Source organism: Microtus oregoni, unplaced genomic scaffold, assembly GCF_018167655.1.
Source record: "Microtus oregoni isolate MIOR12 unplaced genomic scaffold, Mior012 000007F_ref0000211, whole genome shotgun sequence".
NCBI classification, from domain to species: Eukaryota; Metazoa; Chordata; class Mammalia; order Rodentia; family Cricetidae; genus Microtus; species Microtus oregoni.
The window spans coordinates 48,788,727-48,812,490 of record NW_024543066.1 but is presented as its reverse complement, the minus strand read 5'-3'; the positions used below and the strand labels follow the sequence as shown (position 1 = coordinate 48,812,490).

At 41.7% G+C, this 23,764-nt stretch overlaps 1 protein-coding gene across 6 annotated transcripts in view; it reads left to right on the top strand.

Moving 5' to 3' along the window:
* Satb1 (SATB homeobox 1) overlaps nucleotides 1-23,764 on the top strand; it is a 93,754-nt gene that overhangs the window by 52,402 nt on the left and 17,588 nt on the right. For all 6 annotated transcript variants that reach the window (XM_041655496.1, XM_041655494.1, XM_041655497.1 and 3 more), the window contains exons 8-9: nucleotides 3,227-3,439; nucleotides 10,809-10,964. In XM_041655496.1, the coding sequence (XP_041511430.1) occupies nucleotides 3,227-3,439; nucleotides 10,809-10,964 (369 nt within the window). The remainder of the gene's footprint in view (nucleotides 1-3,226; nucleotides 3,440-10,808; nucleotides 10,965-23,764) is intronic.

Below are 23,764 nucleotides of genomic sequence, written 5' to 3'. Positions count from 1 at the left end.
GACAATGCAGAATAATTGTATGTTTTTCTGTGTACGACACGCATCTAATCATTTGTGAGATGTGAAGTCCCAAGGTAGGACATCTTCTAACTTCCAGGAAAATTGATATTCATGACATGTTGGGAACTCCCTTTCATAACATACAAGTTTTTGAATTCTTCTTAGAAACAAGGTTACTGATGACTTTGCCCAGTCAAGGTCAGTGAGTTTATTCAGCACCTAGGGCACACAAAATGGCTGCACTTTAATTCAGAACCTCAGCCAATTCTGTGATGTTGCTGGCCTTCGTGTTCTGTTCCTTTACTATGATGGGTTATTGGTAGTGATATCTGTATTAGTCAGTCATGAGGAAATAATACAAGTGGGCTTGACCTTCCCTGGCATGGCTGCATATATTTGACCTTTATAAAACAGGAAAAGGAACTACATCCCTATTGAATTCATCACCGCTCAGCAGTCTGAAGAGGGCAAGAACTGCACTCTAGCGTCCGGCTCTAGCGGTTCTCATCTGCATCCAGATTATTCTACATTACTCTTAAGTTATTTTAAAATTAACACTAATCATACGGTTTCTGACAATATTTTCAGCAATTCCACCAGGGGGCACTCCCCTCATTGAAAGCTCTGGGCCAAAAAAAAAAAAAAGTTCTGAACGGGTGGACTGTCCACACTGACTGCTGTGCAGCTCTTTGAGCACTGTCGGGGATCGGCACAGTCCAGGAGGAGACTTGCATCCCCTGCAAGGGATGACTGAGTTTGAAAGGGGTTACTCAGAGGGAGCACTCACTCAGGTTTGCTTGGACTTCACACCAGGTTTTCTCCTTAGTGCTGTGCTCGCAGGACTTGAAAGAAGGGGCTTCTGCCTTCTGGTTTTTTTTTTTTTTTTTTAATCTCACAGTAGTTCTCTGCTGTGGGGCATCTTTAATAGAGATGGACGATGTTCCTTTGTTTTTGTTTTTTTTTGAGATATTTAGATATTTTATTTCAAGTACTCTGGTATAGGACAAACCTAAATATATACAAGGTATCTTTTGCCCTGATTGGTTTTTTAATACACGGAATAGTTAGTAGGCTCCTGCAGACTGGTGTTTTACAGAGCACTGGGCAATGACGTCTAAGGCTCAAGTGCCTTGCCTGGAAGGGCCCATGGCCTTGATTATGTAGTAAAGTTAGGCATAGTTCATTGTGACCTCTAGAATATACTCTCATGTCCTTTTCTTTATTATTTCTGTAGTGGATAGCCACGTAATTGTCTTCCTGTTTATCAACAACTTCAGCATAAGGCAGTGGGCTCCGGTGACAAAAGGTCCTGTTGCACCGGAGGAGTCTGTGAAGTTTTGCTTGCACTCAATGCTCCCGTCTGCTTATGCACCCCTATCCCATTGCTATATATTGCTCTACCAGCCGCATCTTTTGTTTGTTTCCTTTATTTATTTACTCGTGTTCTGAGACAGTGTCACTGTGAAGTCATGGCTGTCTCAGCCTTCCGGGCATGGGATTGCAGGCATGTCCCCATGTCTGGCTTCCAAGGTTCTGCTGCAGCTGTTTGTTTGTTTTCTAAGTATATAATATTTTGCAGAAGCAATGGCACAGACTTTGTGCCTGATTTGTGTGTTAATTTCTATAAGACACATCAGAAATAGTCTAATTAGTTGGCCCAGTTAACTAAGTTAAGTAAGCTGAATGGTGTAAATGGCTGGTTTCGATCTGAGTTCAGCTGACAGAGCACTGTTCTCAGTAGACACAGTTGCAGGTACTAGTTAGTATCATGGCCAAAAGGACAAGGGCCTCGATTCTTAGCTAACATTTCTTGTGAAAGCGCAGATAGAATGTCCAGATTTGGTTGCAATCGACCTGTTGAGAGATGCTTTATTTATGATTGACTCAATTTCCCAGAGCTTGTTGGAGGTTTCTTTCCCCCTTAAACATCAACTTATAAATCAAGTGATTTATTTGACAGGGACAGTGTTTTTATCCTATCTGTACCCACATGCTATATCAGGCAATGTGGTGCACACTGACTTGAGAAATTTGGAAGAAACCAGGTTTATACTTCCAAGAAACCATAACACTCCCCAATATTAAAACTTTGACGAGTCTGTTTTGCCTTCTCTCAAATGTACATGTTTGACCATTTCCACGGGTTGGGTTGAGGCGGGTTGTCAGGTAATACTGAGGCCTTGATTGCCACTACCGCGAGCTCCTGATGTGTCTAGGTAAAGGAAGCAGGGCATCTTGGTGTCCCACACGTTAACTATGGACTTGAAATCGAAGACACAGCTATTGAGTCTTATGTGCTCAGAGCAGCCTTTGTTTGTACGTCTTCTTCACACTGTTCAAATGCATTAGGAGGAAATTAACCATTTAATAAGCAAATTCTCCCAGAGGAAAAAGAAAAGTATTTTACCACTTCATTGCTGAGGGAAGAGAAACATCTGAAGAGAAGTTTCTAGGAGTTTCTAAGTTTTTGCTGTTACTAATAGTGATCTTTCGTTTCAAGTGATTTGATGATATTCTTTTCAATATGTGAAATTCTGGAACATAATTTTACAGTGTAGAAGAATAGTTATGTATTTCAGGATTGCTTTGTGTTAATTTTTCAACCTGTTACCTACTGGTATGGAACAGAACGTTCTCAAATCACTTGTGGTTGTTCGTTTCCTCTGAACAGCACATTCACATGGCTAGCTGTGGCACTTCATTATTTCAACATTAAGGAATAACAGAATATTGCCTGTATAAACAAAAGCCTTAGTGGCCTTGAGTGATGTTTGCAGCTCCTTTTCTGGTACCTTCTTCACACATTCGGCTCGCTCCTCTAGAAAAGGTGTTGTGTCTGCTCTTGTTCGCCCTGTGCCTTTGTCTCAGCTTGAGAACTGCCCAGTTCAATGCTGTTGTGCTGTGGAGAGTTCACTTATTCTTAACTCCCCCCCCCCCCCCATCTCTCTGGGAAAAATTTCACGGCAAGTTAAGCTACTCAAAGGAAGGAGACCAATTAGGCCATTTCAGTTTCTGCTCTATGTAAAGCAGATGCTTAATAAAATCAAGGATACAATTGAGGCTCTCTTCTCCACCACTTCAGCTGCAGCTAATATATTCCTATAGAGACTCGAGGCCTCTGACCGCTCACTTTCTAAAGGGCATGAAGAAGGCAGGGCATAGGACACTCCCCATACCCTGGCCAGAGCAAGGAGCAAGCTCACTCTGTGTCTTTCCTCCCCTGCAGGGACTGCTTTCTGAAATCCTCCGAAAGGAAGAGGACCCCAAGACTGCATCCCAGTCTCTGCTGGTAAACCTTCGGGCTATGCAGAACTTCTTACAGTTGCCAGAAGCCGAAAGAGACCGGATATACCAGGATGAGAGGGAACGGAGCCTGAACGCCGCCTCGGCCATGGGTCCTGCCCCACTGCTGAGCACTCCGCCCAGCCGTCCCCCCCAGGTGCCCCTTCTCTTCCTTGTCGTTCTTTCTCGTGTCCTGAAAAATGTTAATGATTACTCGGCAAGAAATTAGATAAATAGATACAGATTTTTAAAAGTTCCATAGACTTTCTTGAGAATTTCATCCCAAATCACTCATTTTAATGGAAAACAGTTCACTCCTAATTAGGGGGGGGGAAACTGCCTTGTGTTGTTCCAAGTCTTTGGGTTCTTGAGGGTTGAAGAAGTGACGTAGCCATCTCTACTATTGTTGTTACAGATGTATTCTGTTCACTTCAGAACAGAAATAATAAGACCTGGTTACTATCACTAGTTTGAGGACTGCCATTTGAATAGTAAATAAAAAATAAATAATTTCATTTATATTTATGCTTTCCAATATGGACTGCAGCTGGTACCAATTACATATCTCATTTGTAATCTTTCATAATTAAGTTTAATACAATTCTTGAAGGCAGCTTTAAATGGGACTGATAAAGATTTCTCTCTGAATTCCCAGAAATGGGCACATTTTCATTTTCTTCAAAATGTTCCATATTTTAGGAAGGAAAAATGAGTCTACCTTCTAGCTAACTTTATTGTGCATTCCTGTTTGAAAGTCAGTCCTAACTCAACTCCCTGGAACTACTGCAAGAAGTCAAGACAGGAGCTTTCAGTGTAAACCAATAGATGACAGTTCAAATCCACAAGCAGATGTATTTCCTTCCATGTTTAGTTTGTGACAGGTATAAACTTCCAAAATTGTTTAAAAAGTTGAGTATGGGCCGGGCGGTGGTGGCGCACGCCTTTAATCCCAGCACTCGGGAGGCAGAGGCAGGCGGATCTCTGTGAGTTCGAGACCAGCCTGGTCTACAAGAGCTAGTTCCAGGAAAGGCTCCAAAGCCACAGAGAAACCCTGTCTCGAAAAACCAAAAAATTAAAAAAAAATAAAAAAAAATAAAAAGTTGAGTATGGAACACAAATTCAGTTTTGATGGAGTATGATGTCATAATCAGATTTTGATGATTTCTTCTCATCAATAGTCAACAAAAAGTCCATGTGTTTCAGAGTACAGAAGTTGAATGTAGAGTGTAGGAAAAGCCCATCTAGGGGTGAGAAAGTAGTGAAGCTGTCCCGGAATCCTCCAGCTGAGGACTCCAGCTACTTATTGAGGTCCTTGAACTGGTGACAGAATAGTCTAAAGAAATTATTTCTAAAATCCATTTCTAATGGAACTCAGTCTGTCTTGACATCTGTAGGAGCAGACTGTGGTAAGATACGATGTTTTGCGAGAGAAGGGTCACCATGTTCATATGTAAGCTGCCTGCCTACTCATAGCTACTGAGTTTGACTGGTAATACTTCCTAAAATACAGATTTAGAAACTCTGTAAATATGTATATGACTTGTGTAGGTTATTATTATATAAAGAAGTTTAAAACTCTCAGTGTTCATACCCTTCCTTTTTTATAGTAACCATCCAGGTGGTGATTGTCCACCTGGGGGCACTAGCCTGGTTTTACCCTTTCTTTTTCTGAGGTGTTTAGAATACTTTTTAAAATAACAGTATGACTTAGCACTGGCCATCTTCTCTTTTCAGTACGCCCAGTTATTTAATTTAGTGCTGAAACAGCTTTCATGTTGTAGAATTTGGGAAATTTTATTTTCTAAATATGATCACACTAATCCTTATTCATTGAGTGTTTTCTGAGCCAAGGTTGTATTAGTTCTTTAGTGGTATTTCTTTTCGTACACCCTTAAGATACTATTCAGTACTTTCCTGTGTGTGTATTTATAGAGGCACCATATGCGGTGCTGTGTGGGGATAGAAAACACACGTCATTTACTTTATCCTGAGTCTCAGGTTTCCTGGTTGAGACACCCTTCACTGTATTGTTTGTTTTCAAAGGGGGTTAAGACTAACCAAGCTGGTAGTCAGAGTGTTGACCAGTGGTGAACATATGAAGTGGGTAGGCACTCCTTGGTGAGATGCTTCCAGTTTCTTCCTAGTGTGCTTTTATTGACTGTCTAACCAAATCCAGAGATGAGTGTCTGTGTGTCTTACTTTTTCCTCAGTGTTAGAACAGTGCTCACTGTCAGTTGGTTACATTTTACCCTTTAAGCAACACATTAAATTTTAAAAAATGACCTGTTTATCTGACTGCAAAGTGAGTAGATTGAGGAAAGCATGCTGTCAAGCTTGGAAAGTTAGAACTGTTTGGAATCAACAGTTGAAGTTAAAATGGAACCTCCAAGAGAGGTTCATATGCTTTCCCCAGGGAACTAGACTGGCAAGAAAAGGTGGAAAACACCACAGAGAAGCCTGCAAAACTGTCTTCAGTCTCGTATATCACCAGAGAAAACTTTGTGAAACACCATTCATTTTATTTTTTGTAAAATAGAGATTTGAAACTTCTTTTTAGACAAATCTTGGGTTTGGGCTTGAACTCTGATTCTTTCTGAAAACAAAACAAAAACAAATAAACAAAAGAGCAAAAAACTCCCATCAGAGGTGAAAAGAAGAGAGGTCTTTGGTGACTAATGGGACACCCAAGACAGTTCTAAACCTGGGAGACTGGAATCTGTTCAGCTCCTATAGTATGTAGCTCACATTTTAGGAAGATTTTATAGGGTTCCTGGGGGGCATCCTAGACTGAGGAGCTAAACTATTGAATAGGGACTTAGATTTGAAGTCATCTTTTACATGGAACTTCCTTGGATAGTCTCCAGAAAGATGTCCTACACATTCCTTACAGCCCAGCCACAAGAAGCAACAAAGCTTAAGACCGACCTAGCCATGGTGCTATGCCCCTAGTGCAGACCTCTCTTGGGTAATCCAGTAGAGGCAACCATGAATGGCCATTGTCCTCTACTGGGTCCGGGCCAAACCTGTCAGAAGCAGATTTTCATAAGTTCCATGCTGTAACTGAAAAAGGAAAAATACCTTTATAGTTGATAATGGTTCACAGTGTTCTGAGCACCTTCACGTGCATTACTTCATTGGATCCTAATATTAACCTTTTGCTAGGAGAAGAACTAAAACACTGAGTGAAAGATCTTAATTAATGTTTCCAAATCCTAATTAAATTTGCTGCATTTTCCTTTATCAAAATCCAGTTTTTAGAGAAAGGATGGAAGTCAGAGAAAATGGGAATCTGTGTTGTTAGATTAGAAGGAATGTTCAAGATTATTATCTGGTTAAATGTTTGACAAGTGATCTATTTGGAATGACTTGGCACAATTTTACTTATGGTCTTTTGAAGAAAATTCACTTTTAAAACTTCTATAATACCGGGCAGTGGTGGTGCACGCCTTTAATCCCAGCACTTGGCAGGTAAAGGCAGGCGGATCTCTGAGTTTGAGGCCAGCCTGGTCTAGAAGAACTAATTCCAGGACAGGGACCAAAAGAGCTATGGAGAAACCCTGTCTCGAAAAATCAAAAAAAAAAATTCATAATAAGAAAATACATCTTAGTCTATCTTATAGATTTGTTTTCTGGCTGTGTTGTACAAAGTTGCCTAGTGATTTTAATAGAGGGGTTTTTATAAATAGATTTTAATGATTATTTCCTGGAGATGATTTGTCCTGCAGGACAGATAAGCCTAAACTAAGCCCTCTACCTTCGTTGTCGTCTTGTTCTATTTGTGTGTTTTTAATGCATGTTGACTTCTAGAGTTACTTTTCCAGTTTTAACTTCTATAAGAACTGTTTGACAAGTTGTGATTTTTGAGTGACTTATATAGAGTTTGTATCTCTTCCTGAGATTCTTTCGCTTCTTTCCAAGTGAGGTGTGATGTTTCTCAGAAATGTATTAGAAAATGTACCAAGTCCATATAAGGATTATATAATTATGCCTGTATTGTTCTGTCTTTTCACAACAAATCTTGGCTTCGAGTCCAGTTTTAGGCATGGACTCAGTACATGAGAAGAACGGTTACTTGTGGATTCCTGAGAAAACACTAACGTTCTTGGGGACACTGCCCCATTTAATGGTCATCTTGTAAGGGTAAGACGTTTTCAGGTCTAGATCTGGAAAGTAATATTGTTCTTACGAAAAAAAAGACAAGTCTAAAATGTTCAAACCATGACACTGAAGGCAGTGTTATATAGGACTGTTGTCTGTCACCCATAAATATGCCCACAAAATTATTTAGAAGAGAAATAGGCATACCTTGGAAAATAAATTTGGATTAGATGTTTTATATTTATTATAAAACCTTTAGCTTCTAAACCTTACAGCTAAGTGACTTGGACTCAGCAAAGGGCTTCTAAATGCAGGCCCAGCATGTCTTGATCTCTGAGAAGTTTTCTGAGTAACAAGACCCTACACAAGAACATGTGCCGCAAAACTCCCTGGTCTTTGAGACTAAGTCCAGATTTCAGCAAACTCAAGTTCAGAGCTTAGCCTGGAGCAGGAGGCAAGTTACTTAACCTCTGTATAATAATGTTTCCAGTTTTAAGGTAGATCATCACACCTGCTGTGGTTCAGAGGGTATACATTCACACATAAACCAGCCAACAAATATCAGTCTCTGTTTTCATAAAACAGCATAACACTTTAACTTTGTGTAGTAAGAGTCCTATCTTACAGGAGCATCTCCGGCATCAGGGACTGCTCACTCACCCACCCAGACCAAAAGGTGTTAGTCTTATAAACCCAAGAGTATAATGCATTCAGCAATCAGTGAAGAAGCGAATCAGAATTTTCATGTCAAATGTGTGCTCTGCTGCACAACTTTAGTGAAAGGAAGAGCAGCCCCAGTGCAGCCGCCTGTCCCCTACGTGGGAGGGTGGATGAAGCTCCCATTCCTGACTACTCCCTGGCGCCACTGTAATAACGGAGTAGTGCGCCCTACCTTGATAAAAGCTATTCCAATTGCAACTGCATTTATTTCACCTCCTGTGCTATTTGTGGGGAAGAGTGAAGAGTAGTTTGTTTTGCCTGGGATGAACTACTTTATGAATTTTAATGGATGATATAATATTAAAAGCTAAACCAGGATTAAAGAAGATTTTTTTTTTTGTACTAAGCAAAAATAGTACTTAGTAGAGTGGAGTAGAAAAGATTTTTGTTTCCATTTTTTACCTGGGGAAAAATTCAGCTTTCATATTTTGAAAAGCTGCCCAAGTCAGTTCCCCTTAAGCAATAACTTGTGTTTAGGAAAAAATGTGGTTCTAGAATTCGAATGGCTTATCTCTGATAAGATGCCTATCTGGGCCAGCACGAAGAGCTTTGTTAAATACCTTTTGACTGAGTAATGCAGCCAGGCACTAACCATGTTTTTAGACATTTTCTCTATTCTCTTCTCTTAGTGCTGCTTTTCTCCTCCCACCTCACCCCAACGAGGAAATGAGTATTTGGTTGTTTTTTGTTATTTAGGATTCTTGCTTCTTGGTTCAAGTTGTAATTGCTTTATAGAAAACCTAACGAAAATTTTAGAAACAGAATCACAGAAACTTAAACTCTCCGATTTAACTTTTACTAAAGAGTGAAAATTGAAAGAACAGATGAAATCCCAAGTTTTTAAACCAGAGCTGTTCCAGTTGCTACTCACTTTGCTACCATAGAACTGTTTCTTCTTCTAGTGTGATGGACTTTGGGGCCTCCATTTCCATGGCATTCCATTTTCAAAGCAATTGAAATGGCTTTTTCTTTCATTTAAGCAGTGAGAAAAATAGGTATTAGAAGGGACCCCATGGGGTGATCAGATCTATCCCTCTGCCACAGAGCTAGACCACCCCAGACCAAAGTTTCAAATCTCAGCAAAGCAACTTTGTAGGCCATTTATCGTAATCTGTTGACTCTTCTGCCCCTAAAATGATGTTTAGCAGATTAGGGCTTCACAGCCCTGTGGGTTCCTAGTGACGTCCAATCTTAATGTACCCCTTGCTGGTATAGACCCAAAGCTGGAAAAGGAGCCCCAGAGATCTCTTGGAGAACAGGTAATGGTTTTAGCCACTCTGAGCATTGTATAGCCCCATAGGATGCTTTCCTTCTGCTGCTGGGGCTGGGACGGAGGAGGGGGTCTTACTGTGTACCTGTCTCCAGGAGGTAATTCAGGTGAAAACAACTGTGTCCAACTAGAAGTTCCAAGGACTGGAAAAGTACATTTCACGGGCCTGTATTTTCTTTAATCTCCTTCTGGAGTGGCCTCTGCTCACTTTCATGCCCTGTGTTTTTGGGAAGAGAGTTTAGTTAATATGGAACACCACAGTTTGATGTGTATTATCTGTGCATTTATCCTAACATGCTTTATTTTTCTGTTATTCAAAATTTATTTGCAAGACGATAACTCTCTAGAGAAACCGTGGTCTCCATGGAGGGCCCTAGTAGTGAACTCCTGATTTTCCTTGGCTGAGAAGCGTGGCCCTGCCTCCAAACTAAGTTTTCAATCACATTTTTGCCAGTTTCCTAGGAAAAATAATTCCCATTGTTGTTCATAAGAAGATGTCCAAGTCTGTTTCATATAACTGCATGATAAAAATTGAAATTGGAATTAAAAATGATAGTATCAGCTTTTAAGGCAGATGTTTGGTTTCCAAACCCCAGTCTTTGTTGGTGGAGAACATTTTTCGAGTTATTCCTGCTTACCTCCATTATCAAAGGCTTGGTACAAATTTTTGAGTAATTATATATTTTGAATAGACTTGTAATGATATATTTTGTATAACTTACAGAAACGTAACTACATTTTAAGAAACATTTTCTTCTTGTCTAGTTCTGTAAGTCCAAAGGAATTTGTTCCGCAGCACAATGCCAGGAAAAGGTGAAATAACCAGACAGGGCAGCTTGGACATCACGTGCGGAATTCAAGCAGCCTTTATAATAATTGAGCCAAAGGCTTTCTACCTGTTCATGGACGGGCAGAATATTTAAATATGCAGCTCTGGAAATGGCTTTATTATGGAAGATTTTAAAATGAAACATAAGAGAGAAAGGCATTTTTAAAAAGTCTGAAATGAGAAAGGCCATGGTATCAACAGCTATCGGGGAGGTAACTATCCATTAGCCCTGGGCACCCAGCGAGGACAACAGTGTGCATTATGGTTCTGATTGTGGATTGCCATTGTTAGGGGCTGAAATGGGAGGCAATTGGGAGAGAGTTCAGTGTTTTCAAGTCCTTGAAGCTCCTCTCTTTTCCAGAAAACTTACTTTATGGCATTATTTTTCCTATCATCTGGCAGTTGCCATCACATTACAGATGCAATCACCTGTGACGTCCTTAACTTAAGCAATCTGATCTCAGGGCAATAACTAATGTTGAATGACCGCACTGTTGATCACCTTGATCATAAAAGGAGTCACGGTGCCCAGCTTGGATGCCCAGCCTGAATAGCTTTGAATCAATTTGGCTAATGAAAAATAACAGCCATGTTCAAAATGTTTTGTAGGTGAAAACAGCCACTCTTGCCACTGAGAGGAATGGGAAACCAGAGAACAATACTATGAACATCAATGCCTCCATTTATGACGAGATTCAGCAGGAAATGAAGCGTGCTAAAGTGTCCCAAGCACTCTTTGCAAAGGTTGCTGCCACAAAAAGCCAGGTCAGTACCACTATCAGGCATGAGTGTTGATCTGCCATGCCTGTGGCACAGTCTACGAAAGACGTGTCTGTATTCAGTGTGGATTGGCAGGACCAGGAGGTTACGACCTCCAGGACTGTGTAGAGAACTCTGTTGAGCAGCAGTGTTGGGATGGCAGTGGTTGGCCCCCAGCAGCTGCTCCTAGACCAAGGGTTTCTCAGGGGGGCTCTGAGGTGGTTAATAGTTGTGCAGAAGTGGACTCTTGGGGGTACAGCTTACTAGGCTGCTTCATAAGAGAACATGTACATTATTGTTGTCTCATTACTCCTCAGACGCCCTTCAGTTTTAGTTTAAAAGAATCATACAGCTTCCTTTGCCGCTAGTCTACCTACCGTGGTGCAGGAGCTTTTAAAACAACCACATACGTTCGAGCATATTAGTGATTTCCGTTTTTCTGTAGTTGTACAGAAGACAGATTGAACTACGCTACACTCAGGAAACTTGGCCAACTCTGATGACTTCATAGAGTTAAACTGGAAGTCCCAGACCTCTTCAAAGCAAATTTAAAAGCAATAGCTAGATCATAGAGCCCATTACCAGATCTCTTGTTTAAATCAGACTCTGCTATGTTGGTAACTGTTTACTGGAGTCCCCTTTAGAATAGACTCACAGTTGTCTGTTAGCTGTTTACCAGAGCCATGAATAGGTTTAGAAGCTTAGAATACAAGATTCTCTTCCCTTTCACAAATGGACTTGGTAACACTGTGGTAGGACACAAGGGCTTGGGCAAGATTTTAGTAACTTGAAGTATTACACAGTTCTCTTTTCATAATCGTTAGATGACCTTTTATTTAACATCCTGATGATGTTGGTTTGTGATAGAATACACAATTCTGGGAGTACTCACAACATGAAATTTATAGCATAATACTTTTTGGCTTTTCCTAAACTTTTACTCGGTCTGCATTAATAATGGTTCTTAATTGGGGTTTTACTTCACAAACATATTGCTCCTGTTTAAGTTGTAGGACAGATGAATACTTAAGGGATATCTTGGAAATGTTATATAAAAATGATTAAACTCAAGCTGTGGACTGTAAAAAATTATAGCTTTATAGGCCGCATGCCTGCCTTACCCTTCAATCACTGTCAAAGTGATAATTTCTACAATAATATGTTTCTTTTATTGTGAGATTCTAAACATCAAGTACTGTTTAAACATTAACGGAGTTGTTTATGTTAGCGCTGTACCCAGCGTGTCACGCATCAGGCCACCGTCATCTCTCGTGGAATGTAAAATTCTGTCATGAATCATGGCTTGCATATCGGAAATTACTGTAATTTTGATTGGAAATTACAGGGCTCTTGAAATGTTTCTAATTATGATAGAATGTTAGAACTGCTTCAAACCTGTGTGTTCCTTCAGATGTCTTCATTTACATGCCAAGACTACACTTTACAGAGAAATGTCCTGTCTCACTCCACCCCACCCACCCGGCACATTCTTGTTTTGACTACTTAGTCTAATTATGATGAGGATCTCTTATTTAAATACATATTATTTTGCCTTTCTTTCTGATCCTGCATCCCCCACCCCACCCTGGCCTGTCCAATTACATAATAAACTGTCTTCCTACAAAGGCCAAGCACTTTCTCCAAATCTCCAAAATGGAGGAGCTAGATGCACATTATTATAGTCAGGTCAGCCATGAAACAAAACAAACAAAAATGAATATTAAAGCTTTTCCATGCGTCTCATGTTGCTTGTCACCTGTCATTTACCTGCATGTGCTACCTCCACCCCTCCCAGTTGCCTTCTGCTAAGTGCCTGCCACCTGTGGCTTGACTCTTGCTTAGGTGACAGTAGAGATTCCCCACGTTTGGGCTGAGTTACTGATTTAGGAACCACTTGGGCTCCTTGAGTCTGTTTGGTGTGCTGTGGTGTTTGTAAGCGTCTTAATCATCGTTGCCTCAAGTGTATACTTCCGCAATGGCGGTGAACAGCTTCTCAGTGTCTGCCGTCTCACAGTGTCTCAAGAATACCCCAGACTTCCACTCTTCCTATTAGTGGCTGAAGAAACTTCAGGGAGCCAGGTAGAGGCTGCAGCCAAGCGACCATGTGACTCTCTTCTCTTGAACAGCTATTCTGGTCACTAATGTCTTCTACTTCCGACAACATTTTGTAATTTTTCTTGGTTACTCAGTTTAGATGTTACCCTGCCCTCTTTGTGAAGACACATGCAAAATGCAAGGGCTCCTTAGGAATGAAGGTCCGGAGACTGACTGTGTCATAACAGGACATCTGGCCAATAAGGGCGGCTGCTGAGTTTATTTAGGCTTTGTTCTTTTGCTCTCAAAGGAAACAGAAAAGCTAATGCAAAGTCTTCAACACTGACCTTTACATGGTGAATTTTGTAACTTCTGAGATAATTGTTTACTTCTCAGACTAGTGATCAGGGCTCTTCAGAAGGAAATACTGTTCCTCCGGGTGGGGTGTGTATAAAATGCAATGTGTGCATATAAGCCTTTACGTTACAGATGCACAAAGGGATGGTATTTCTAATGTGCTCAGTAAGACATTCAGCCCTTCCCATGCAGAAGAGTGACTTATCTATCCTATATTTATGTATTTGGAGTACCTTCCATTGTGAAAGGAGAACATGCTCTCCAGTGCTGAGTGCACAGAGCGATTTGTCTACGAGGAGCCTCCCTGTGTTGATTCTGCCTTTTGACCAGGACTAAATCAGCTCATTTCTTTGATGAGTAATAGAAATGCAATTGTTTTAACCCGAAAAAAGATGTCTAAATGAAATATGCAGGTGAGCACTGAAGGTTAGAAAAGCTGCTACTGCCTACTCAAAAGATGATGTTCCTGAACCTGATGCAAATGGCTACAGGAACGCACTTTTTCTTTTCGGGATGTTCAGATAAGCAGCAGTTTTTCCAGGTGATTCAAATTGGAATTTTATCAAACATTTACTCTGATAACCCTCAAATTATTATGGAAGCAGGATTTGCTAATTTTACTGTTTAAAAAAAAATAGCTGATTTGGATAATAACCATTACCATGTCAAGGCTCGGCTGCTGCTCGTTGGCTTCGGTGTTTTCATGTGGGAGATGGAAGTGGAGTTTCTCCTTAATAGTGGCAGATGTTAGACTCTAATTTTATTCCACAGAAACCCCAGGAGAGCTCTGAGACTTCAGGTGTGTGTCCAGCGAGGGGACATAACAGCGCCAAAGGCCTTGCCTTGTCCATGTAATTTTTACATTGATTTTGTGTTTGTGGAGTGGAGCCTGCAGACCCAGCTGCATGGGCAGAGTCAGGGGTTTCTGCTGTCTCCATCCTCACCAGGAAATGGTTCCTCCTGCTTGCTTCACAGCTCAGGGTATTCCTAGGTGCGGCAGGGAGCTATGCAGTTACATCAGACTGGGCACGCTTGCAGCGTGATCTTCTTCAAACTCCACAGGGAGAGGACTGGTCACCGTGGTTTGAGCTGTATTAATAAGTTGAATTTATTTTTATTTTTTAAATACACAAAAAGAGGATTTTAACTTAAAAATAGTATGACTTGTAGAATGGACCAGATAATTTAAAGACATTTTTGTTTCTTCTTCTAACAATTTCAGACACTTTTGTCTGTGAAATGTAAGCCTGTAGTATGAATGAGAGGGACTTGGGTCTTCCGTAGTCCTTGGGTTTAAAAAGCATCACTCTGACTTGTAGTTGGGATGTCTAATACAATCAAACTGCCACAAATCAGGAGGGCTAGAACTAGGGCTAAAAATGTAGTGTGTAAAAGAATTTATAGTAGCAGAGCTGGAAATAAACCAGGGAAGCTGTTACACTGTATCCTATCATATTAGGGAAGGCACCTTCAGTGTTGTTCAGGCGGAGCTGCTCTTGGTGGAGGCTGGGTGTTAATTCATTCTTTGAGAATGTTCCCGTCACAGACTTTGCCGTGGCACGATTTTACCTGTGCAGATTCTTATTTAAGGCACTCGGGGCCCCACAAGCATGCGAGCCACAGTTTCTCTTATTTCTGGGGCCACATCTCTCAGGAGCAGTCGGTGAGATCCCTGTGCTGTGTCGTCCGAGCCCATCTCTTAGATGTGCAGAGGGTCCTTGGTGGGAGCCATTTCTTTCCAGCTGGGTAGAGCCACACCCTGGTCATGGGCAGCTCAGGTTTCTTGGGGTCTCCTTGTCTGAAGGAGGAAGGGCAAGAGAAGGATTAATGAGAACCAAGGAGGAAGAGGCACAGGGCATACCTAACCCTGCAGCTCCCATCTCACTCCTATTAGGTCAAGTTTAGTATGTGCTTGACAAAGCCCCTGTCCTAGATTCTTGACTGGAAAGGAGGGGTTGGTTCCTTGGTCTCCTCTTGAGAGTGTTGTTGGCAACAACTGCTGGAAATGTCATGGGTGTCAGTACTGAGATTACATTTGCTATACTTTTCCAGAACACTGCCGGTTCTAGTTGAATACTAAACCAGCCTATTGGAATCAATGCTTTACGTACCTACCACCCTGGTCTGCATGGCAGTCCATCACATATGCCAGGCAATGTAAAAACAGGACTAGTTAAATTTGTGGATCTGAATAAAGTTAGATTTCTGTGCTCTGAAACAAGCACATGCTTTGCTAAGCATAAGGCTTGTTCTTCCAGGTCCAGCATTATTAAGAAAAGTGTGTGCTTGCCCATTTTCTGGCTAAAACATTATATAAAGGGATATCTGACCACTTAAGTACTGTTCCTGCAGAAGTCAAGCAAAAGACCTTTGGCTCTCTTGTTAGTATTTTCAAATGATTTAAAAATCTCACTTTTTATCTTCTGAAGTTGATTGACTGAAAGTCATAAATACATTAATTTTTTTTGCAACCAGCATAGTAGGTTTAATGGTTACAGATACAGTCACAAGTCATTAAGCGCAGTTCCCCCACTTTTAGAAGCTTTGGGTATAATTCAGAGAAAAGGACTTCTGTGAGTACTGGGCCAGCTCTGTAAAGAGGGTCTTTGAGAGGAAGTGAGAACGGCCACTGTGTGTGGCCGTGCAACAGTGGTTTATTCCATTACAAAGCTTGAATATTTTTAGAATCTTCTCTAACCACAGGCCACCTTTTATCCTAAAATGGTAGCAGACGCCACAAAGTTTGGTCGGAGAACCTGGGGGGGTCCTGACTCAGAAGCTCTTTGGTATTCGGGCATCAGTCAGGTCAGCTCCTCAAGATGGACACCATCACAAAAGCGAGGGAAAGTTAGCTCAGGGCAAGCATTCGTCTTCAAACCTGATGTCATCCAGTTACACTGCACACAGAATGTAATACGAGTGTGATGTTTTCACTGAGTGACCCGAAGGAAAGGTGAGCTTTTTCTCGGCGGTCTCAGTCATCTTTTATGTTTTATATAATGAATGTAGGTTTTATTTTAGCGTTAGCTTTTTCTCCTCACATGAGGACTGAAAATAAAGACCTCATGAAATGAATGTGCAGTAAAAGTGAGTTTATGCAGAATGACAATTGGGAAAATACGCTTCTGATTTTCCCACCAGCAAAAGTGGGTGGGCAGAGGCCTGGCCAGAGAAGACAGCCCCACCCACTCTCCTGCCTCCGGGGCTTAACAGTTTGTAAAGAACTTGTTCCAAGTATCTTATAGAAGTCAATTCTTTTGCGTGGTAAAATGACACAAAATCAGAGATTACCTACTAAGAAGTACTGTCTGTGTTTTAAAGATTGGTAGGAATAGACCTTTCTATAATTGGCTGCTGAATAACTTATAAAATATGAACTCCAAACCATTCATGAAGTTGATTTCTGATTGTCAAATTGATGAAGTTGTTTTTCTCCCTAAGTCTTAATCTGCTTCTATTATAGGTTAATAAAAAAATAATCTATTCTCTTGGTTTTTTTTTTTTGATTTAAGAATTCCAGCTGCTTTTGTGTTGTTTTCAAACAGTTCCCTTCTCAAGCAGTACACTTCAGAAATTGGGTTTAAACACACTGTTTCATAAACTGCCAGCCTCCTCGGCCGCCCCAGTGCCTCTGATTCCGTAAATCAGATCATAGGCAGCATGCTGTCCTATAATAAGGTGTCTGATCCTTATTACCAGTTTGTTGATGCACAGACTCCTTCAAATTGACCATCGCAACACATGGTTTCCCTGGAACTGGCTGTGATAATTAGCGTGGTTCTAATGAGACAGAATGTCACTGATCTTGTGCTGAACTGTCGCGCATCGACACTACGGATGGGAACTGTCAGAGCCCGCCATCTGTGACAGCGCTTGGCGTGCTCCAGGAGCAAGGTAGAGCGTGCTCAGTAGAGTATTTTCAAACAAATGGCCCTTTTCTTGACAAGGCTTCGCGATCTGTTCAAATGGAAGAGAACGGACGACCCAACTTTGTCCTACATAAGCCCGTTTTGACATTCACATAGGAATATTGGCTACGTTCAGTGTTACATAAGAGAGGAATCTTTTGTTTAGCAGGTGACTTTAAGTGACAGTTTTCCCTGTTGCATGTGCTTCTTTATGCTTGTGTATGCATGTGTGTGTGGCCTTTCCCAGTGGCCCCATATTGTCAGCTAATAGTAAAACGCTCACTTCAGACACTTTCCCCTGTTTTTAAAATTGCCTTGTTTAGGAGAGATTTGTTGGGGAACTGAGGATGGGTTTTAGTGATGGAGTGGTCTGAGGTAGCAAGGGGAGAGAGGAAATGGAGAGAATCCGAATGTGGGTAAGAACACATGAGAGGAAACAGAGTGGACAAGACATTGGGTCTGCAGACTCCAGAGAGAAGGAGGGACGTTTTCCTGGCATGAAAGTCCAGCACTGCTTATCATTCCCAAATATGCTTTGTTGTTCTTTATTTCCTCCTCTCTGGCAGACCACACAGGGCTTGTTCTGAAGAACATTTTCACTAATCTGATCAGGCAGCCAAATACGCCGGGAAAACTGCTTTAATGATCCCACTAATTACCTCAAGTCAATATGAACTGTATTATTAGACTGAGGGAAAATATTCCATTAGGTCTCCCCCTTGGGAGTTCCTCCGCTTTGTGATGTCACCGAAGCCTTCACCCTCTCGCTTGTAATTAATTTTATTTACACACGCAGGCACGCACAAGGTCACACCTGCAGAACCAGCGCTGGCCAGGGAGCTTGTGGTACTCGGGCTTAATCAGATCTGTCATAATTACCATTCTGCATGTTTCTGACACACGCTGTGAAATATTTCAATTTAACTGCCGCTACCAGCACAACCAGATGTAGTGCGAGTGTGGCTGCATTGGAAATATTATTCCGCAGGATAAACTCTCTCCTCCTCCTCTTCTCTCCCTCCCAGCTAATGTGGCACGGAAGCTGATGTACCCTGTAAATCTTGAATGCAGCGCTAGATTGATAACAGGCGATTAGACAGTTTAACCACAAACAGCTTGTTCATTTTTCACAGATGAAAACCACATGTGGTGTAACTAAAATTTCAGCCTTCTTGTTTTCTAAGGGTTGGGGTATGTATATGTGCGTAAAATGTCCTTAAATAAAAATAAAATGCAATACAAAGAAGTTAAGTGTTTAGGAAGATGGAGAAGTTACCTAGTTCATTTTTTTTCTCCAGATTATTTATCAAAGCCTTATCAGATTCCAGTTTTCCACTTTGACCAAAACTTAAATGGGAAAAATATGTGGTCTCTAGTGGATCTGGGCACTGTGTTTTCAAATATTTCTTCTTTTGCTCTGTGGGCATGGAATAGTCCTTTGACATTATGCCTTTTTAAAGAGTTAACCCTTTTTAAATGAAAATTTTGAATGAGTTTCTAAGATTGAGTAAATGTAATTTTCCAAAAATAGCTTTCATTGTTGTTTTTGTAGTTAGTAAGTTGTCACTCTAGCCTTTGTGGTCAGATATCAGACAATTCCCAAACATTACGGGCTCAGCCAGGAAATGTCTTTCCTCGATATTTGTTAACATACAGTCATTTTGAATGATAGAGTTAGAAAATGGAAGTGTCTGCATTAGAACACCAGAGAGCCCTGCAGGAAGGTGCAGGCAAGCCAGAATTACCACCAGGTCAGGAGAATCCCTGTAAGTGCAGAAGCTCCATAGAAGTCAGAGCTGGAGGGAGAGGAGCGCTCAGAGAGTAGAAAGAAACCCAAGTAGCACAGACACAACTGTCGTTCCCTTCTGAATGGATATCACACGCCAGATCGGATGCACTCTTCATTCTCCTGCTTGCTGCGGTTAGCAGGGTTTCCTCTGGCTTTGGCCCCGTCTGCGAACACTCTTCCCCCACCTCTCCATTGCTCCTTCTCTCTGTGAAGTTGTCTTAGATCACTGGAACGACCTTCCATCCTAACCCGGCTGTTGGGTGTTTTCTGTTTGCTCTGATATGTCTCCAGCTCTGAAACCTAACATTTCTTGCTGATTCCCATGTTCTTTTGGCCTGAGTGTCATGCTAAAGGGGAGGTTAGTCACTCATGTAGGGTCTGCCTATGAGGCTCTAGTTCAGCTGCTAAGATGTTCATTCACAGTTAGTTTGGGCTTTCCTCCTCCTTTGTGTACCCTTCATCTATCTTTGTAGATTCATTAGTTTTTCTTGTCTTTGGTTCCGCAGTCTGCCCTGTCGTTTCAAAGGTGTTATTATGGAAGATTGCATTCAGCCTCCATCTTCCATGCACCTACCATAACAACACTGTCCTCCTAAGTCTAGATGTCACTCAGAATCCTTCTTGGCGCAAGAGTTCCTCTTCCAGTCAGTGAATGAACTCAGCCCTACTGCAGTCTACCTGTAATTTCAGGTCCCGAGAAGGCCTTGTTACTGAATCAAAGTTGGGGAGAATGAAACTCGGAACCTCATCAATACCATCTATGATAGCCCAGACGTCTTCACACAGCTGCTACACATTTCACAATCCCCAGCAGGGTCTCCATTCAGTGGAACCCTACAGTAGCTCTTTGCAAATAAAAGATCTTACTCCACTGTGAAATCTTCTCCCCTAGTTTTTCACATTTGCAGACTTAACCAGTGTGTTGGAACACTTTGTGCTTAAAACACTTGTTGATACAAAACGGAACTGGAAGGACAGACTCAGAGCTTACAGATGCAGTTAGAACCAGTAGTGTGCAAGTTTGGGAATATTCAGAATTCTGATTATAAGGGAAGAATAGCTTTTTCCATCGTATTAGGCTACCAGATCCCACTCTTTAAGGAAAATCTATTAGTTTTTTTCGTGATCTTACTGGGTTCTGTTTGATATAAGAGTAGTTTCCACGTGTGTGTGTTAACAGGGCACAGATAGCTAGGCAGTGGTAGCGCGCACGGGAGCAGAGGCAGGCAGATCTGTGAGCTGCTCTACAGAGCGAGTTCCAGAACAGCCAGAACTACACAGAGAAATCCTGTCTCAAAACAAACACTAACAAAAACCAAGCTACAGATAAAGATTTTGTGGCCGTGACAGTCTTCAGGCTGCTCTGACTCAGTCTACCATCCTAAGCCCTGCTGAGGTGCCCTGCTTTAGGGCTTCAGACCCACATGAGAAAATAGGTTCCCCTAGTGCTCTCTTACCTTCTTTTGGACTTAACTCTTTCATTTGGTATCATGGCAGTGTAGCTCACACTTGGCTTCTGAGCTGAAGGAATTAGAGCACTGTCTCCTGATTAATTCTTCTGATGGGGAAAGGGTACAGTAGCTGCTGGCAGATGCACAGCTGATTGATGAAACACCTGAAACATGAACTTCATCTTTCAGAGGAAACCTTGAGTCTTGAAGAGCTGTGGCCCAGTTACCCTATAAATAAATGTGCTGTGTGTTTCCAAACAAGTCGTTTCGCATCTGAGGCTCTGAATTTCTTCAGGAAGTTAAACAGCTTAAGGAACATTACGTTTAATGCCCAGTGTAGAACCAGTTCTGTGTATCTGAGACTGAGACAGGCGTTCAGTGTGAACGAGACGCTATGTTAATGGATAGTACTGCCCAAAGAGGGTTTAACAAGAATAAATCACAGAAGCGCTAAGGGGTCAAGTAATGGGAAGGCTTTGTTTTGCAGGCAAGTGCTGTTTTGGTGGCATCTTCATCTGAGACTTGTTAGGGATGAGGGAAAGCCCTCCCCCCCCCCCCCTTATGCAGCAGCTCGTCAGGGTCCATCTGGGCAGAGAAGAATGGGCTTGGCTTCATGGGTGCAGGAACAGTGATTGCCAGAATTAGAGCAGCGCAGAAAGTCCCAGGTTTGGGAGAGGCTAGGAAAAGAGAAAACACAAATTAAAAAGGAACATGGGAGGCAGCTCCCTTAAGAGGAGACTGTGCACCACATTTGGAGGCGTGGAGCATGGGTGCATGCTAAGAAGGGTCCAGCACCAGCAAGAGTGCTCCTTGTCATGGGTGTAGCTTGGCTTCACCGGTGTTTGGTGCTCTAAATGAAATGCAGATTAGGTAAAAATCAATTACTTCAGGAAAGTCAGGGAACTAAAGGCTGTATGTAAACTCTAGACCCACAAACAAATGCTCTTAGGAAATCCAGTGTAGTCCACGCCAAGCTGTTACTGCCTAAATTGCCTTCGTTCTTCCTGGCTGACAATTAATTTTTTGTTTCTGTGTTTGGAGATTGGGGGAAGGGTAATAGCCTATGCAGAATAATTTTATTTTAGTAATTTTGATTAAAGAAACTAAATAACTTGGACCCTGGTTAATCATAAAGACCAAAGCCTTATCCATCAAGCTGACTTTCCAGCCAGAGTTTATGTTTCTGTTGCTGGGTAGATTTTACACTGGTCATTGTGGATGACTAGTGTGGACCAATGGCTGTGTGCTCTGTTATTCCTACCCTCTGCCCCAGTTTTCATCTTTAGTCTTCACTTCCTCTCCCTTTTCTACTGGACTAGTCTTCTGCCCCAGCAGTAATCTCCCTTAATGCTGACCGAGCAAATCAAGTGTCCGCTTTGATAGGCAGCTTCTCCTCCCTAACTACCCTGTCCACCCTGGAGTTCATGCCTTTGATGCAGCCCTATGCTGCCTAGCCTGTGTCTATCCTGTTCCCTTCCCCCGGCAGGTCGGCAGTTCTCAAAGGATACTCCCCCAGCCTTGTGTACCCTTAGAGAGTTGCTCAGATTAAGGTATGAAGCTAACCAGATTAGGATGCGATTTTACATTTGGAGTTTGTAAACTCATTCTCCAGTTTGGTGACACGACCAGGAAAATAGTGTGCTCTGGGTACATTAGTGCAGTTTTCCATTGACAGTTCTTAAGGCATAGACGTGTTTTAGTCGTGACCTTCAAGAAAACTGAATATGTGAATCTGGTAAACATTCTCTCCCATTGGACTGACCTGAGAACTGTTTAGGGAGAACCATATTATCCCTCCCGCCCCCGCCCCCCACAGACTTGTACATACTCAGTGGTACAGCACTGAAGCCGAGCATCTCAGGGTGTAGTTACTCGGAGTAACTGTTTAACTCTGCTTACCTCTTCAGAAACATGTTCTTTGGGAGTGGGAGGAAGGGAATTTATTTTACAAATTCACAGATAACAAGTTTTTCTAATTTGCTGAATCTGTCTACAGTCACTCCACCCTGAACGTGTCCGATCTCATCTAATTGGCTGAATCCTATCTAGATTAGTTATAAAACTATTTTGAAGTATGTGAGTATATATTTGGTATATGTATGTGTACCAATGTACACTTAAGGTCAGGGACCCTTCCCATTCAGGGGTTCTTAACTTGTATTCAGCTTTTCCTAAGAGGACAGCTAACTTGGATGAGAAGAAGTGGTTTATTTTGTGTGGCCTCTAACTAGAAGGTGATGTTTCATTCAGTTATCAGCACCAGCAACAAATCCTGGCAATATTTGTAATACAAATTTACCACCAGCAAAAACCCATCTTCATAGCACACCCTGTCTTGACAGAACTCTGGAAATGTTGTTTTTCTGGCTCATTGCTAGGAATCTGTTGCTCTAGATTGGAGTTTAGTGTGCTAGTTTAAACACACACACATACACAAACACACACACACACACACTTTTTACTAAATCAGAAATTTTTGATAGATTGGCTTAGTCCAGTCCATTTCCACCTCCCTGTCTAAGTTATCCATAAACCAATTATGTATATCAATATAATTGGTTTTCTTTGTAATCTTATGTATTTTATTTCAAACATGTGAAAACCTTCCTGTGAAAAGGCTTCCATGAGCTTTACCCAGACTGACTGCCAGAAGGGTCTATGGCACCAAAGAGATGAGATCAGTGATAAATGGAGCAGAGGGAACAATTACATGTTTAACATATTAGCCTAGGAATTTTTGAATTTACCTGGGAAACATTTTCTTCCAATTTGTTTATTGCTTTCTGGTGTGCTTATTTTTCAAGTGCCCATCACTCTAAAGCATAATAAGAGGGGATTGCAATAATTGCAATAGCATCTAAAACAAAACCCGATACGGTACCAGCAACCTTGTTTCCAGCGTAGATACCTAGCAGCAAGAGCTGTCCTTGATGAGAGAATGCCCGCTCTGCAGATGGAAAAGCATTTACAAGTTGGGTGTTGTATTTTTTCTTTCCCTTCCTTCCTCCCTCCCTCCCTCCCTCCCTCCCTCCCTCCCTCCTTTCTTTCTTTCTTTCTTTCTTTCTTTCTTTCTTTCTTTCGTGCTTGACAGGGTTGAGACAGGATTTCTCCATGAAGCTCTTGCTAACCTGGAACTCACTCTGTAGTCTATGCTGTCCTTGACCTCCGAGATCTGCCTGCCTCTCCTGGGATTAAAGTCTTGTGCCACCACTGCCTGCAAGCTACACTTTTAATAACAACCCTGAATTGTGGATGGCTCTTACCTTA